The 12,650-nt window shown below is 40.2% G+C and overlaps 1 protein-coding gene across 4 annotated transcripts in view; it reads right to left on the bottom strand.

Annotated features, from left to right (window-relative positions):
- Window positions 1–12,650, bottom strand: part of ghra (growth hormone receptor a) — a 59,274-nt gene that overhangs the window by 34,941 nt on the left and 11,683 nt on the right. For all 4 annotated transcript variants that reach the window (XM_015972871.3, XM_015972872.3, XM_070546145.1 and 1 more), the window contains exon 2: window positions 7,488–7,606. In XM_015972871.3, the coding sequence (XP_015828357.3) occupies window positions 7,488–7,602 (115 nt within the window). In that variant the 5' untranslated portion in view covers window positions 7,603–7,606. The remainder of the gene's footprint in view (window positions 1–7,487; window positions 7,607–12,650) is intronic.

Genomic DNA, 12,650 nt, shown 5'->3' with positions numbered 1-12,650 from the left:
GCATTACTACGGCCGGCTCTGGAAACAATTTGGAGAGTCGAAGGAGGTGGGCCTGTCAAAATGTTTGATGGCTTAACCTCACCCAGTTTTCAGCGGTTTGCCTTACAGTGTTTCAAAAGGATCATTGTAGTACGTAGATGCAGAAGCATTTGCTACAATTTGTTAAACAAAAACTACACACAAATAAAAAATCCTAAGGGAAAAGACTGGTGAGTCTTAGAGTCCGTGAGATTTAACACAAAGCAGACATGTACAACAGGATGACACAGCAGGGAGGTGTTCAAAAGTATGTTGATGAGACACTGAAGCCTTTTTTAAAACATATTAAGAAACTTGTATTGTTTATATTTGCAACACACTTTTGTTGTCACTCTAATACCACATTTACATTGTTGTTGTTGAGTTAAGTCCCCCCCCCCACCCCCACCCCCGCCTCGCTATAGCGCAGTTCACCTTTTGATGGGTACCTTTGACATTTGAATCGATCCGGTACTAATTCCCGGTACCTAGGAATCGATACCGGTACTTAACGGTACCAATTTTAGATCCTTTTGAGTGTTTAATATTTTAATTCTCTTTTATAATAAAATATAAATTTTTCTCAATATTTAACCATATTTGATAAATATCACGATAAATAAAATCCAACTGTTTGTATTTTAACATCGTCCTTGTAGTTTTATAATAATAATAATAATGCATTGAACTTATATAGCGCTTTTCTAGACACCCAAAGACGCTTTCACACACTGCTAGTGATGGTAAGCTACTTGTAGCCACAGCCGCCCTGGGGAGGTCTGACAGAGGCGAGGCTGCCATTGGGCGCCGTCCGCCCCTCTGACCACCACTAACACAGGCAAGTTGGGTGAAATGTCTTGCCCAAGGACACAACGGCAGGATACCCCTGGCGGGAGCTGGAATCAAGTCCATGACCCTCCGATCATGAGGCAACCCGCTCTACCACCTGAGCTACTGCTGCCCCATAATAATAAGCTGATAATTAAACTGAAGCAAACATCTTTACTGTGAACTAAATTTACTGTGTATCTTCATTCCTTTTGCCGTCCTTTTTCATTTGATTTTTCCTACTGGGAAGTTAGAATTTCCGAGGAGAAAGCGAACGCACCATTAGCTGATAACAACGGTGGCAATGGAAGCTAATTTATCAAGCTAACGTTATCTTTAACAGTTTATTTAGCTGCTGGAGCAGATTAAAACGATGATGCCTCACACTTAGATCGTTGTCGCTGGTTTCATCTTCACCCAATCACCCGTCGCATTTAGTAAAGTGAAGCCAAACTATAGAGCGCGCTCATGTTCTTCCAGTCGGAAAGTCGGAGTTCCGAGGAGAAAGCGAACGCACCATTAGCGGAACGGAAGCTAACAAATCAGGCTAAAGTTATCTTAAACATTTTATTTACCTACCGGAGCAGATTAAGATGAGGATGTCTCACTTAGATCGTTGTCGCTGGTTTCATCATCACCCAGTTACCCATCACATTTAGTGAAGTGGACCCAAGCTTTAGCGTGCGTTCTTTCTACCATGCTGCTCTGTTTACAACTCGCTCGCAGCGACCAACGACACAACACACTTGCGCATGCGCAGCTGTCTAGGCAAGTTCTCGTTATGAAGGACGGGTACCGAAACGAGGCACCGTTTCAAATGATGTGAATCGGTGCTCATTCGGTACCGTGGAATTCGGTCTGTACCTTAAAAAGTACAGAATTCGGTACCCATCGCTACCTTTCGCAGCCACGCACTATTCCAGATTTTTTTGTACACTTTTGTATGCATTTTTTTTACAGTGCATCCAAATGTACCAAGGTTTGAACTTTGAGAGTGTTTAAACACAAGAGAAAAGTGTGAAAATCTCAATGTCTTTCTGAGAAAAGCATATTAAGTGTGTGTGTGGGGGGGGGGGGGGGGGGTAACAGCCTTTGGTGGTGAAGTGCTGGGTCGAACACGTCTGCGGAGGAGAGGCTGTGTCAGCGGGAGTGTACTGTGCCACGGCTAGAGTGCTCCTCCTGCATATAAAGATGCAGGAGCGCTCCTGCATCTTTATATGCAGGAGGAGGAGACGCGAGTGATGACGAGAGACGTGCAGCCAAGGACTGAAATGCTGGAGTGAGTGTGTGCAAATAAATCTGCTCACCAATAAAACAGTTGAGAGACAGACATTCTGGTGTGCTTTTGAGTGTGTGTGTAATCCCAATAGGAGCTGCGTACACTACAAACATAACAATTGTAATAAAGCTGACTACTTAGCAAATTTTGCCTATTGCGGGTTATTTTTACAACGTAACTCCAGCGATAAACGAGGGACTAATGTATAGGCCGCTTGGGGTGTCAAAGCAGCATAACAAAAAGTCTGTGCCATCTCTGACCTGCTTTCCTATTCAAATTAATGCAATGGCCACGGAGAAAGGGTTTTATCTGAGAAAGGCTGGTTTACCACATCATTAACTGATGCTAATTGCAGAACAATGCCATATTGAGCTACTGTTACCGCTAGCTTGAGCTACTAACGTCTGAGCTACTGCTAACATTCCAGGATGTACTGGGAATATCCAGACTTTGAGCGAATGCCAGACAGCAAACCCACGCATTACAATCCGCCTGACACACAACCAAAATAAACATTGCTGCGTTGTTCAAATGGTGTGGGCAAAATTATTGTGGCTGTTCAGCTGTTTAATACAAAAATGACTACCGTTAGATTTAATTTCAGCTAACTGTTGCTAAATCTGCTAAAATAGCATGTCCTGTTGTATTTGTGCACAAACTACAGGAACTTGCAGAAAACCATCTGGAACAGTTATAAAATGACAACCTAATGCCCTACTGTCACTACTCCAAATGGATTTCTCTCCATTTACAGAGAATCTCTGTCAAGATGAAAAGCTGGAATCGAATCAAAAACCCACAAGTATCCAACATTACTGACATATCAAAATACAGATAAAGAACTCTAGCGTTACTAAAGAGTCTCCCAAAGCAACTGAAGCTTGGTTTATTTAGGTTTTTTTGGGGACATTTACAATTTCCTCTTAGTTAATAACTGCTTTGACACATGATTACAGTTTAATGGCTACGGAATCAGGACAATGTGTGCCAGATGTAGAAAAATGTGTTTCATAGAAAAAAGGCTGCTTCATGGTTGTTTTTATAGTGCAAATGACCAATGAACCTCAAAGATAAACCTGCTCAAAACCAACAAAAGAAGTTTTTTTACTCTTAACAGTCAGCATGTTGTAATATTGATGAAGAAATTTCAAAGAATTTAAACATCTACGAAAAAAAAATCTTGGAAAACTGCAATGTGCGCCCAACTTGGCAGTAAAAAGACAAGATGAGCTGGCAATCTCCAGTGGATTCCAGTGGTATGTCTGCAGCTGTTTTTCACAAAACCCACACAACAGAAAAAGAAGTGCCCTGGTAAAGTGCTGTTTTCCTTTCTAAGGGCGTCATTTAAAGAGCAAGTCACCCTCAAATCAACTATTTGTTGTTGATAAACTATATAAATGAGTGTCTAATGGCTCTGTAGACACATTCAGTCAATAATTTGGCACTTTAGTTAATCTTAGTTAAAATTTCAATAATCTGCCTAAAACTGTCAGCGATGCACCGTCGTCAGGCAAAAACTCTGCACTGCATTTGAATTTAAATCTGCCATCGCTATTGGCTAAAGCTGGGCTTACACTGTGCGACTTTTTCACTTTTTTGAGCCGATTTTCCACTCGTGCGAGAATCCACGGGATCGGGGCGAGTTTTGCGCCGAGCGTCGTGTAGTGTACAGGGGGTTACGAGAGGCGATTAACACCACGTGACCAGCTACCGATCAGCAATCGTGAGCTCGCACAAACTTCTGGCGTGTTTGATATTTTGCTCGTCCCTCGTGAGGGTATCGCTCTGTTGAAGCGGCGCTGCGAGCAGCTGCGACCCAAAAAGTACCAGAACTGCTCACGGCACATGCGCAATCATGCATCAACACCGCTCGCCCGCTATTTCCCTAATAACACATGTTGTTTGTTTTTGTTTCTACACGTTTTTTTTACTCTCAAAGATTGTCAAGAAAGCGTGTTTGTCGTGTTCATGTATAATTAAACTGATCACAAAACACAGATTTACTTTCTTTATTTCGTTTTCCTCATCCATCCCCCATAAATCCCTGTGTCCTCCTGCAGCACTCCCGAAGGACAACAGGCAAAACAAGACAAAAAAGTCTGACATGTTGTGTAAAAACTGCTATTTTTAGCATATTTTTAGGGCCGACGTGTTGCTACCAGACGTACAGTGTGAGCGCATGACTCGTGAGATCTGCCCTGCGAGGAAGTTGTACAGTTTGAGCTGAAGCTGAGTGCTACGAGTGAAAAAGTCACACAGTGTCCGCTCAGCTTAAGAGGTACACTATGATGTTAGATGGCACATTATGATGTCACAATGTTGTGAGTGTATGTATTTGTTAGTGGCTCCGCCCTCTCGGTCTGCTAGGCAACAGCATTTGTTTTATTTTTCAAACAGGAAGTGGGAGTTTAGTAAGAATCTGGCAGGGGGTGACTTGCTCTTTAAATAAAGCAAGATAGCACAAAAACGACATGTGTACCTCCACAAACTCTAAAGAAGAATTGGAAATGGGCTTATTTCATAACAAATTATCCTTTTATGTGTATTAGCTGCAGAAACACATCACAGAAACAGAAGAAAGCCACAAGGCTGACTACATCAGCGCTTGTTAAACGTATTTTCAGGCAGAAGACAAATAAACTCTTCAGTGCTACCAGCTGCACGAGTCTAATAATAACCTTAAAAGCATTTAAAGCATGCCATAGATGTCCACAACCTTAGTGTCCAGACACTCTCAATATCAGACAAACATGACCTCCACAAACTGGAATGTTGTCACAAATCTTTTACATGTGATGAGAACAAATCAATGAAACCAATGATAAGATGCTTATAGGAATACACTCTCAGCTGCTAGCCTGAATGTGCGTCCAAGAACACCTTTTGTACTGTTTATACAAACATTGCAGATACTGTAAAGCCCAACAAGTCTGAAAGATATTGATTTTAAGTCTGGATATGTGCAAGCAGATACCAAAATTAAACAACTTTATTGAAACTGAACCTGGTCCATGAACGACAAAGGTCGGAACAGAAATGTTTGCTTATCCATCTTGCAGAGATTAGTTTCGTAACACAGGAACCAGAAAAGCAGACGCCACTTTCTTCTACATGTCAATCCAGATATTCTGATTAGGGGTAGACTGATATATACCGTTTATTTACCATTTTTTATGTATCGTATCGGACGATAGTTGTCCTTGATAAAGCAGATTAAAGGTCAGGCGCATCCTCGGGCAGCCTGGTGCTGTTACAGAATTTAATTTAAATGTATTTTTCTGTTCAGTAATAACATCTGCATGATAAATACTCTAAATTAACTTTATTTAGGAGTCTGATTTTAACACTGAGCAGTGCACAAAGTTAAGATTTAACAGTTACATTCAGAGTTTAAGCACTGATTTAGCATAAAAATGATCTCAGCCTGACCCAAACAAATTCTTGTTATCCGAATCTGACGCCCTGGTAGCCTTGAGCGGCAACAAACCCCCACGAAGGAATGCAGACAGATGCTGTGAAAACCCGACGTACCCCCCCCCCGGATTGGTGGACTTCAGCCTGGCGAGGTCATCAACCTGCAGGAGTCAATGTGCTCTGCGCTTCTCCCAAGATCTCCCTCCACCTGTGACTGCACAGTGCACAGTGCTGTAGATGGCTGCTCTCGCTGGGGTAAACAGGATCCCAGCCCCCCCCCCCCGCCTTCCTATTGGAGTCTCATGTTATGTTGTGTTAACTGAAGTCTGTTGTAAATCTGTTGAGGTGTTTTTTTTGCAGAGCAAAGCTGCCCTTCTGGTGCGAGGGTAACTCTGAAGTGCCTTTTTTTCCCTCCACCTGAACCAATCCTCATGTAAACCTCTTATCTCTATTAAGGTAGCGCGACTCTGGTTGCGAATGACCAGTCACCAATTCTTGTCATGTGTCTTGCCCATGTATGTCTGATCTCTGAATTGTGTGTACTGGAACTCTAATTTCCCTCTGGGATTGATAAAGTATTGATTGATTGATTGATTGATTGATTGATTGATTGATTGATTGATCAGAAACTTTTTGCTTCAACTGATGTTACTAGTAACATTTTAGCATGAAAACAAAGTGGAAAATGACTATAGGCAATGAAAATTGGCTCAGAAAAGCAGTACATCTCAGTCATCGGCTGACCATGTCTCCTACATATCGGCATCGGTATCGACAATAGAAAAACCAATATCGGTCGACTTCTAGTTCTGATGAAGTCATCAACAAACAAGTTCTCGTCTTTTAGAAGCTGTAAGAACTCAATACTGACTCTAGATCAGCCCTTTCCTCAGCCAAGGTTGTACTCTTCACCTAATTCTGGTTTGACCACTAAATGAAGATGATACTTAAGTACGTTTTATGACTTTTAGCCTCAGCTGTTATAATTATGTGAAAAAACACCATTTATGGTTGATCTGACGATTTATCTTAGCCTCTTTTGGCTTAAGGGATCGTAAGCTGTATATTTTATCCATCCATCCATTTTCTGAACCCGCTTTGTCCATGTGGGGTCGCGGGGGGTGGGGGGCTGGGGGTGGGGGTGGGGTGGGGGGGGGGGGGGGGGGGGGGGGGCTGGTGCCTATCTCCAGTGGTCAACGGGCAATCAGGAGGGGTACAGCCTGGACAGAGTGCCAGCCCATCGCAGGGCAACACAGAGACACAGGACAAACAATCAAACACACACACACTCACACCTAAGCACAATTTAGACAGACCAGTCAACCTAACAGTCATGTTTTTGGACCGTGGGAGGAAGCCGGAGCACCCGGAGAGAACCCACGCATGCACAGGGCGAACATGCAAACTCCATGCAGAAAGATCCCAGGCTGGGAAGCGAACCCAGGACCTTCTTACTGCAAGGCAACAGCTCTAACCACTGCGCCACCGTGCAGCCCTGTATATTTTATATATAAATAAAAAAAGTCTGGCCTGTGTCATGAGCCACAGCATTCTTTAACCCAATTATTTCAAATCGTTGAGTGACAACTGGATTAGCTGGCTGAACATCTTGCATCGCTCTGTCCCTGGACTTTGGCAGCAACGTCCCAGCCACATGTTTACTCTGGCTCTATCGATCGCCAAACAGCATGGCAGGCCAAGTCAGGAAAGCGAGGCGTTTGCTCAACGTGAAACTTTTCCACATGCATCCGAGCAAACACGGCATGCTGCAACTAGTGTCTGACATAAGAGACGATAACAAGTGTCAACAGCCTGTTGAGCATAAAATCGGATTTGTTAATAGGTGATCGAGCAGGCACGGAGAGTTTGATGAACGGTCTGGGGAATGATTCATCTCACATCATCCCCGTGTCATATTTTCCCCTAAAACAAAACAGCAGAAACTCACCTGATGACGTCATGCGGTTGTGGTCAGTGAGAAACGCAGATCCTGGAGTAGAGGACCAGTCCAGGGAGGATATCACCAGTAAGAGCAAGAGGTCGTAGGAGAGTGAGACAGCCATGACGCTGAAGAGAAACAGAGGCAAGATTTAGAAACGTGGCTTGTTTTTGTTCTGTCCTTCCAGCTGAACTCAGCTGGTGTAAGTGAAACCCATCATGAGCCAGGAGCAAAACTAACTGTGGTTCTAGTTGGTTTTGAGGGTAACTGAAACTCTATGAAGGCTGTTTTCTGTGTGCATGTCTTGTTTCAATTAGTATATATTTAGCTATGAATTTGCGCTCTGCATTATGTCTCATGCAAATGCAGAGGCGGAGATCCCAGGGGGGACGGCGTCCCCCCCACACAAAGTTGCCCCCCCCACCCCACAAAAGTTATTGTAAACACATAAATGCTATCAGTAAACCTGTATTGTCTTCTAAAACCACAGCGTAAAAGTTAGTCTGCAAATACAAAACAATGTGTTTTTAATTGTTGAGAAATTATAGTCCACCCCCTATAATTCCTCAAGTTGGTACGGTCGGTCCACACGCGCTGTTTCCAACGGGCGGGGCTGCCGGCTCTGCCTCGCTCACAGCTTCACAGCAGCCCACAGGCTCACAGGAGGCGGGAATCAAAAAGCCAGCGGTTTCCAGCAGTAAGTCATTTATCACACGCTTGTTCTACAAACTTAAATATGTATGTCAGATGTGGTCATAAACGTCAAACATAGACACCGATTATCTTTAGATTTTGATCACCGGTCGGAGATCCCTTTATGACAGACCACCACCACCACAGTAAAAAAAAAAAGTTGTCACTTCATGTTCTCTGGTCATTCCAGGATTATTCCGCTATTATTATTCCATTCACTAAGGTGATCAAAAGTTCCTTTTTCCGGACACGTACGCTTTCACCGTCTGCCCCTGGAATCTGCGGAGCATTTATAGATCGATGAAAATGTCCGTGTTTCATCCTATTTAGCAGATGAACACGGTAGAATCAAAACTAACTGGTCCGATGTACAGAAAACCACGGCGTTTAACCGCTCTTATCCCGTCTTCCCCAGGCTCTGCAGTTGTTTACAATATGTCAAAGTGCAGGTGCTCCGTGCAGCTTAGGGATGAGCTGGTAGCAGCAAATGTGTGGTGGAGGCATGCTGCTCAAAGCTCTCAGTGTAAAACATAGAGCCAAAGATCCCGTTGGCCACACAGACCCAAACACACTATGAAAACTGAGAAAAGTGAGAGATCGATTCAACTGAAAGATAAACTACAGAGTATGTATATGTTTAGTGTATTTTAAAGTAAATGTTTTTAATTTTTATTATTGAAATGAAACAAATATTTCAAGAATATATTTTTAGATTTCGTGTATCTTTTCGTTCAGTAGGACTTAGATAAAGTTATTAAATATTACAGAGTTATTCTCTAATAGCCTACAAACATTTCTATGATTTATTAAAGAGATTTCAGTCATTTTGATACTTGACTTGTGAAAGCTGATTTGAAGTTTTTTTTTTTTCTAGACATATTTAGAAGGAAAATTTCAAATATATTAAAATCAATATGGAACTATTTGGATTTTAGTAGCTTTCATGTTATGTGATTTAATAAAATTTTAATTTGACATTTTATGTTCTCTCACTTTGTTGTGAAAAAGTTAGATATGTTTTAGTACTTAAAATTAATGCTTTGCATCCGTCCACACGTGTAGCTGCTGGTCAGCTAATAGCCACGTCATTTCCGGACATGCTGCTTCAACTATTAATGATCTACTTTTAAATCTTTATTCTGAATTGCTTATTCCGTTTTAGGCCATAGTCTTGTTATTGAAATGAAAACAAAAAGAAAGGATGCTTATGGAGATGTACAAAATTGGCAAGATATTATTGTTGATCAATATCCTCCAGCTCCGTTCTAATGACAATATCCCATCTGTGTGTGTGTTGCTGTCCAACTGTCAGCAGACCAGGTCAGTTGGAATGGCAGAGAAACGAAAAACGGCAGCCATCAGGTCGTTTTTTAATGCTCCAGAACGTCAAGTAAGTAGAAACTTGCATTTTGATAAAGACATCTATAAGAAAGGAATGAAATTGTTTCTAAACGGTTTCATTAGGCAAAGTCCAGTCACTTGAGCACAGGCAGCCAGAGCCTGTCAGACACAGGCACAGAGTCTCAGGTCAGTCTCTTATAAGGACATACCGTGTTGTATGTAGAGAGCTTTTTTTTTTCATGCCCCCCCCCCCCCCACCCCCCACCCCCCAAAAAATTACTCTCTGAAGTTTTACTGCTTATTGTCCCCCCCAAAAATTGAAATGGGATTTCTGCCCTTGTGCAGATGGGACAAGTAGAGGAAAAATAAGAATTAAATTCCTATTATGCAACAACTTGCAAGAAACTCCTGAAGACCCTGCTCTTCAGAGAGCATCTTCTTAACTAGCACCTTGCCTGCACCCGTCCCCCCTCTCTACTGTCCACTCCTTGTTCCCTCCTCTCCATGACTTATGTCAATGTTGTTGTTGTTATTGTTGTTGTTAGCCTCAAGGGCAAAATGCCGATTATCACTTGTAAGTCGCTTTGGACAAAAGCGTCTGCTAAATACATAAACATAAATATAAACTTGCTTCATCAGGTAATAACAGATGAGTTTTCGCGCTAATTTACCATAAAGACTGAGCAGATTTTGTTTATTTCTTTAAAGGCATGCTATTCAACTTCTTCATATTTTTAAATCATTTTTGAGCCAGTATGTGCTAAAATGACCCTTTACAGGGTTGATGAAATGTCACCCAGACCCCCACCGCCCTCTGTGCTCAGAATACTGCACTTGCAAATTCAGAGTTGTCGGTCCAATACCTGTTGGACTTAGTAAAGTGGAGCTAACATGCCTGACGAGGCAGTCTGCTTCCAGCATGTTTCCTGCATGCTTTAGATCGTGAACACAGCTGATTTGTTTGATTTGATGATGAACTTAATGAAGGCTGGGGAGCAGCATGAAGGTTTTAACAAGACGAAAACACAGCGAGGAGATACATTTCACTTTTGGTTTCACTAATGGACACAAGAGGGTCTGCCTAGTATCCCTTTAACACAAGATACTGACTTGAACAACTGAGGTTGAATTATATCTTTAGACTGTTAGTGTGATTTCAAAGTAGGACAACCAGAGAGAGAGAGAGAGAGGCGCCTGGGGCCTGTTGAGGCACAGTTTGGGGTAAAAAAAAAAACCAGTACCTCCATCATTCTAAGATTGAATGTGTTTATAATTACTTCCAGACTTTTAAACACCGGTGTTCCAGCTAACAGACAGGTCACCAATGCCTCCCCACAAAGAATCTCTGGCACATTGCTCCCATTTCCAAAGCAAGAATTCATAAATAGAGTCATTTGCACATTACTGTAAGTATTTTTCCAATTCAATTCAATTCAATTCAATTCAAAAATTATTAATCCCAGAGGGAAATTGATTGCTGTAGTAGCTCAGAATAATAATAATAATCAAGTCGTCAAAGAGTTGTTGTATATTATTTACAATGGCTGTTGGCAGGAAGGACCCCCAGTAGCGGTCAGTGTTGCAGCAAAAGATTTTTCTGTTCACAGAAGATACGATTTTTGTCTGTTAGTGAAATAAACCCAAAGTAATCAATTAAAAGCTATAAAAATAAACAGTGAATCAGTTTTAACAGGTTTAAAGGGGAAAATATCTGGTGTGCTCTTTGTATTGTCGGAGGAACCAAAAAATACTGAACTAAGGATCAAAAACTTTACTAACAAAACAAAAAGGCTGATCGTATGGGGTGCCATTTGTAAAGTCAAACAGTCATAATCTAACAGCAATATTTTTGGTTATTTAGCATATCATAAGAGAAAAAAATTGGGAGTTCACTTTTTCGAAGTCATATTTTCATCATGTTATTCATACATTTATAAATGTTAAAGTTTCCAAATAAATATTTAGTTAGCAAGATAAATATTTAATTTGCAGTTAAATATTTATTTTGCAAACTAAATATTTAGGTCTGATCTAAATATTTAGTTTGTAAAATACATATTTAATTCACTAACTAAATATTTAATTTACTAATTAAATATTTATTTTGGAACTAAATATTTAATTTGTAAATTAAATATTTATTTTCCTAAATAAATATTTAGATCCCAGCTAAATATTTATTTTGGAGCTAAACATTTAGTTTGCAAAATCAGTATTTGGGAAATAAATATTTAAGTCTGACCCAAAAATATAAACTATAGTGTGGAGCTAAATAACATCATGGAAAATAAATATTTAGCTGGGATCTAAATATTTCTTTGGAAAATATTTAATTTACAAATTAAATATTTAATTTAAATTTTAAATATTTATTTCCAAAATAAATATTTAATTAGTAAATTAAATATTTAGTTAGTGAATTAAATATTTATTTTACAAACTAAGTATTTAGATCAGACCTAAATATTTAGTTTGCAACATAAATATTTAACTATAAATTAAATATTTAGCGTGCTAACTAAATATTTTTTTGGAAACTTTAACATTTATAAATGTATGAATAACATGGTGAAAATATGACTTTGAAAAAGTGAACTCTCAATTTTTTCTCTTATGATATGCTAAATAACCAAAAATATTGCTGTTAGATTATGACTGTTTGACTTTACAAATGGCACCCCATAGATCGGACAGAACAAAAAACATAAAATAAAATAAAATACAAATGAATAATGAAGAAACGACAAGGATCAAGTGGCATTAGAGAGATAAACTTGATTTAAACTGGGAGGGGTTTTCCTGGAAGAACACTTGACCTGCTATGTGAGGTCGAGATGAGGCAAAAACACGGGACAGGACAACAAAAAGGTCTGACAGTAAGAAAAAATATGAAAACAAACAATAGCAAAACTGTGACAAATTCAGTAGGAGTAGTCAAAACAGGAAACAAAGTTCAAGAATTTTTTTTAAAAAGACCTGAAATTGAGGTGGACAACAAAAAAAGAAAGAGCATCTTTAAAAATATATTAGACAGAAGTTATTACAACTGGAAACTGTTCTTTGAGCCTCTTTAGCAAAAGAAACTTTGGAGGGTGGACAAAGTGAGCATCAGGCAGGTTTTGGAGCTGGGGTTTGTGT

The sequence above is a fragment of the Nothobranchius furzeri genome, chromosome 17 (genome assembly GCF_043380555.1).
Source record: "Nothobranchius furzeri strain GRZ-AD chromosome 17, NfurGRZ-RIMD1, whole genome shotgun sequence".
Classification (NCBI taxonomy): Eukaryota; Metazoa; Chordata; class Actinopteri; order Cyprinodontiformes; family Nothobranchiidae; genus Nothobranchius; species Nothobranchius furzeri.
The sequence above is the reverse complement of the archived record's forward strand: the minus strand, read 5'-3'. Positions and strand labels throughout refer to the sequence as shown.